Source organism: Trichechus manatus, unplaced genomic scaffold (assembly GCF_000243295.1).
Source record: "Trichechus manatus latirostris isolate Lorelei unplaced genomic scaffold, TriManLat1.0 scaffold00118, whole genome shotgun sequence".
NCBI classification, from domain to species: Eukaryota; Metazoa; Chordata; class Mammalia; order Sirenia; family Trichechidae; genus Trichechus; species Trichechus manatus.
The window spans coordinates 3,960,393-3,966,120 of NW_004444054.1; the positions used below are offsets into that span (position 1 = coordinate 3,960,393).

General features: G+C 46.8%; 1 protein-coding gene across 2 annotated transcripts in view; it reads left to right on the forward strand.

Annotated features, from left to right (window-relative positions):
- Positions 1 to 1,614, forward strand: part of UBAC2 (UBA domain containing 2) — a 239,994-nt gene extending 238,380 nt beyond the window's left edge. For both annotated transcript variants that reach the window (XM_004384158.2, XM_023738519.1), the window contains one exon: positions 242 to 1,614. In XM_004384158.2, the coding sequence (XP_004384215.1) occupies positions 242 to 349 (108 nt within the window). In that variant the 3' untranslated portion in view covers positions 350 to 1,614. The remainder of the gene's footprint in view (positions 1 to 241) is intronic.
- Positions 1,615 to 5,728: the final 4,114 nt, after the last annotated feature.

Genomic DNA, 5,728 nt, shown 5'->3' on the forward strand with positions numbered 1-5,728 from the left:
AGGCTATGTATAGTAAGCACTTAAAAATGGTGTTTGCTGTATAATCTTCTGAACAACAAGTTTCACGCTGAAATGAAAATTTGTTTATTTTTTTAAATAGGTTTTGGCCTTTCCCACAGTTGACCTGTCTGACCTTTCACACATGAGCCCTAGAGCTGCCTGTGAAGATATTTCTGGGGCTGGCAGGTTAGAAGCAGTGTTTCCAGCATCATCACGTTGTTGGTTTCGTTCCCGTTTCCAGGTTGCCCGGCTCATGGAGATGGGGTTTTCCAGAGGCGATGCTTTGGAAGCCCTGAAAGCATCAAATAACGACCTTAATGTGGCTACCAACTTCCTGCTGCAGCACTGATGGTCCTGAGGCCCCGCCACAGGGACCCGCCGTGCGCTGCACATTGGCCCGGGAGGACCACACGCTCGCTAGCAGTGATGTTGTCATGGGTGAAGGTGGCCCCCGCTGCTTCCCTGCCCATAACTCCGAGATTGTCTCCGTCATAGTATCAAAAATAAGTTTGCCATTAAATCAGCATGGATTTTCTGTCTTTATTTTTCTATTGGGTGGTTTCCTTAGGTTGGAGAGTCATCACCCATCTCCTAATGCGTTTAAATTAATGCATTAAAGCTGCAGATTTCTGCAAGCAGTTAAATAGCACTCCAGGTGAGAAGTGACTGCTGTTGTAATGGTACTGTTTTTGCTATGATGCATTATCCTACCTAATATTTGATCATAGTAATCTTAAAAGGGAAAAGGATAATGTTGTTTCAGAAAGAACATGACAAATTACTCGGTATGGACTTTTTAAATTGCTATTTTTTTCTCAGAAAGTTTTTTAAACCCTAGTAGTGTACTCACTTCATAAGAGCTCAGCAGTGCATATCTGCGGCACACGGTGACGTCACCAGGCCTAGGTGACGAGGAAGAAGCAGGAACTGAATCTCACTCTGTCTACATTGTTCCAGCCCACTCCAGTCCAGGGAATTTTCCCCTGCACCTCCTTACTTCCATTTAAAAAATAATAATAATGAAGTACCAATTTGAGGTTCTGGAAGACTCCATGAAACTTAACTGAGGTTAATTTTGCTTAGAATATCCAGAGTTAGCCATTCCACTTAGGGAGTGAAACTGGGACAAAGAGAAGAGTGGGCTTCCTGGAGTAACATGAGGGTGAACCAGAGCATCAGTGGCTGGCCCAGAGTGGTCTGACCCCGAGTTTTCACCTTTCTGCCCAGGTGCAGGGCTAAACTGCCTGTCCCTCACCGCTCACACCGGCCCCTCTAGAAGCAGGCTCTTCAGGGGACGTGGGGCATTGCTTGGGATCAAGGCGTTAGGTAGGGTGGGCTACAGAGTATGCCAGTCAGGAAGAGAAAGGCAGGGAGGCAGGAAATGGGCTGAAATGAGCATTGAAAGCTAGAGCACGTTGCTTATCAAGATTTCAGGAAATTGTACAACCATTATGTTCTGCAAAACGAGCAGAAGTGTATCAAATTGATGCAAATTTAGACCTGTGATACAATAAAGTTTTTAATGTGTTACTTTTCAGTATGTTTTGTTAGATGTAACTAAATAATTTTGTTCTAAGCTGTATTACTTACCACCAAAAAAAAAAAAAAAAAATTGCCAGACTGTTCATATTTCCTTCAGAAGATTTGGGTGTTTTTGTTTTGTCTTGTTTTGTTTTGCTAGAAGTACTTGTCTTCCTGTAGGTAGGACCAGTCCCAGAACATTACGAGGTCGTTGGTGTTACCGTTCCCAAACCTGGAAACCTGAGGGGCCTGAGGCCCCTTCCTAGGCCCATTGGGGCTGCTCAGAATAGGAGTTCAGCCAGCTTTCTGGAAGCCCAGCTGGCCCCAGGCACAGACTCCTGACTTGAATCTGCAAACAGGTTTCTCCATCCCAAGTTATAAGGAGTAATTGATGGGAATGGAGATGCCCTTGACCAGATTCACTGACCAAGAGTGCAGTAAAGAGAGTCTGAGATTCACATTACCTCTGAGATGAATTTAAATCCGTCCTCTGCACTTCCTGATCCAAAGGGTCATGGGCAACGAACAACCTGTATCCAAAAATACACCATCTCTTATGTTCCTTCTCACGTTCAGCTAGCACCAGCAAAGTAAAACCAAATCAGGGTCATAAGTCTCACTCACTCGAGATTTTCATTGCTTCTCTCCTCTGAGGATGGGGAGCAGTAGCCTCATTGTGTCACTGTTTACAAGGCATAAATTAAAATGGTTAACCATCCGGCAGGTCTTGTTTGTTTTTGAATCAGGATTCCCTTCCCAATGTGATTTCATTTCAGAAATCCTTACCCTTTTGAAAGGAACCTTCCTGACCCTCTAATTAAATTATTTTGCTTTTAAAGGGTAGAAAGTTGAGGCCTGTGCAGCTGACATAACCGAAAGATACGCACCTAAATAGTGTCAGGGCTGGGAGACAGCCTCAGGGTTTTTACTGACTTCTTTCAGCCTCTCTCCCAGTTCCTACAGCCGCCGAGGCCTCACCTTCCCAGTCGTGACACATCATTTCCTGTCCTTTTCGTGCACCTGCCAGGCCCTTCTGTTCCTTCACCACAGCCTTGGGATCATCCCTTCTTGCCAGTCTGGCTTTTCACTCTTGGACACATTTTCTTTGCCTTATTGAGGTCCCAGTCCCCTCCCGCTCTCGCTTCCTTATGACACGGAACTGAACTTGCGGCACCCACTGCAGGATTTTGAATACCTGAGAACACCCACAGTTCATGCCAGGACACCCAGAAATCTTTCAGGCTGATGGGGCCCCTACAGAGGAAGGGCTTTGTATTCCATGCACAGAGGTGTGTGCCAGAGGGGAGCATCAGAGAGCCACTTGATTTCCTAAGGGCCAGACAAGATCGTTTAGGCTTTTGGTTTTGTGTAAATGGGTAAGAGATTGAGCTTAATTTTCAAGGGAACAGATTTCAAATTGTGAAATGAGACGAGGAAGAGAGGCAGAAATGTCTGTGGTGAACCCCTCCTCCCTTCCCACATTAAGGACAACCGACCTCTGAAGTCTAATCCATAAATCTAGACTGAGCTTGGGATTCGGAAGGTAAAGATTTTAGGGAGATGGAGCATAAAAATATGAAAGCATTCCAATATCACTTAGAATGTTTTCTTAGCCCCTGAGCTTATAATATGTTCCTGTAACAATTATTCTTAAATTGAAATAGAAACATCTAAAACCATAAACCCTAGATTTATTTTGTGAGTTTTATTTTAACCAGATAGCTTAAGTGATACATAATTTAATAGAATCAAAAGGCTTTATTCTTCACTTCACAATCCCTGGCCCTGTTTTTTTAAAGGGTTAGACCAAGAATGTCAAAATTGGCTTTCTAGCTCAGGCTAAAATTTTAGTTCTGAAAATGAAATCTTAAATGGAGGAAGAATTACCAGAATCGTGTGAATTAACCAGCCTGCTTGATATAGCAGTAACTAATGGAAAAATAACCTCCAATAGTTAAATTCTGATGGTGCCACCAATAGGGATTTCAGGCAGGGAGAATGGGGCGGAGTGGGCATGGTTTAAGAGCATAGGGGCAAAGTGTCGTGGATGTTGGAAATCAGTGTGAGAAGAGGCAGGGATTAGAGAAATAGATTGGAAGTCTTACTATAGTGATAAATTGTAAATTGGATCACAGGGAATATGGAGAGAGGAGAGGAGAGGGTTAATGGTGGAATCTTAAGGAATTCTTGCATTTGGAGAAGAGGAAAAGAGCCAGAGAGGTAGACAGAGAATCAGAGGAGCGCAAGCTCAGTCTGGGGAGAGGAGGACATTAAGGGGTGGTCAGCAGTGGCCGGGAGTAGTCATTGCTACGCGGGGAGGTCAAGGGCCGAGGCAGTTCCAGCCTAGCAATGGCGAACTCTATAGAACAAGAGATGGGATGTGAGCACAAGTGAGAAGACACTTGTATTGGGCCACTTCATTAACTGCGGTATTCTGGTCTGCTGAGTCTTCTACCCCATGGAAATTTCAGAGGTCATAGAGATTTAGGAAGGAACCCTGGTGGTGCAGTGGCTAAGAGCTCAACTACTAACTAAAAGGTCAGCTGTTGGAACCCACCAGCTGCTCCACAGGAGAAAGATGTGGCAGTCTGCTTCCGTAAAGATTACAGCCTTGGAAACCCATGGGGCAGTTCTACTATATCCTCTCGGGTCTCTGTGAGTCGGAATCAGCTCCACGGCTATGTGTTTGGTTTGGTTTAGCGACTTAGGTAGGAATGCAGACAGTACCAAGGAGCTAGCTGGAGGGTACAGCCCCTCCTAGTCTCTTCAGGCCAGCTCACAACTTCCCAGGGAAGCCACAGGTTCTGGCACCTCCCTGGGATGTTCTGAGCTGTCCTCAGAGTTTGAGTAGACAGAGTGAGAGGGAAGGCGAGCACCCCAGATCCCGAGGGAGGAATAGGGCAGAGGGCCTTCCGACAGAAGTGTACCCAGGCTAAAGTCTGTGCGTCTAGTTACCTGGAGACCCAGCCTGGTCCTCACCCAAGTACATAAGTAGCCTGGGGACTCTGGGATTGCTCCAAGGTCAGGGGCGGGAGCTCTCCCTGAGCAGTGACATGGGTATCCTGGGCCTCCACCTTCACCACAGCAGAGGAAAGCAGAGTGGGGTGGCTTGCGGTATTGCAGTGTGACCCAGTAACCCAGTCACTGACACTAGAGAAAGCCTCGAGTCCCCACCTCTCAGCCCACGTGTGTGAGAATTCTGTTGAGTCTGACTCCTACTCTGCCAGACTGCTGTTCAGTGCCGCTGCTGATGAGGCTTCTTCAAGTGAAGCCGAAACCCTTTCTCCTGAGCGTAGTGTCTGTGTGTTCCTGAATTTTGACGTTCACAGGTTTGTAGTGTATTTGAGCTAAAAGAACATGTGTCTAGTTTAAGCCCACATTTTACAGGTGAGGAAACAGGGTCATAGAGGCAAGATGAACCTGGCCAGGGTTACAGAGGTGACAGTGATGGGCTTACTCTCCTGCGGGTCCCCGAGCCCCCTTCACACGCTGCTCCTTGAGCCATTTTAAGCCCTCCCCACATTTAGCATCTGTCACTGTGGTGTCCTATGGGGATGGGGGAGAGTCCCCTCGCCCCCTTACCTCTTAGGAAGAGGAGGAGGAGGAGAAAAGGGAAGTTCCATCTTTGTCCGGCCTTCGGAATTTCCCCTTCGGCTGTCCTGATTTCCTCATTCACACCCCACACCCTTCATCTCTGACCCAGCATCTGAGTGTCTGTTTTTATCCCCTTGTGTGGACTGGCCTCCCTGCTGTCTGCAGGAAGAGGGGGAACCTCTGAGGGGTGCTGCAGAGAAACAATCTCTTAGAGCACAAGGACAGGATTTCTCCCCCTGGTGCCAGATCTTTCTCTCCAAACCCACAAAGTCTACCAGAAGCCTTATCCACCTAGCTGTCCCTAGCACTGTGCTCCCATTCACAGATGAGAAACTGCAGGCAGGAGGGAAAGCTGGAGGCCTGGAGACAAGGTGCTCTCCTACCACTGCAAACAGAAATTGAGGATAGTGTCCCCATGACTTTCTTAGATCAGGTTGGTGGTGACTCTGTCTTCTAAGATTAAATTGGCATTAAAGACAATTCCGCATTGTAGTCCTTTTCATAGATGGCCAGTTGAAACCTAAATGGATGCTGGATTTGATGTCCGCCTCTTTAACCAGATGATGCCGTCTGTATGGTGCCAGCCCATGGGGACTTTGTAAAGCCCTTATTC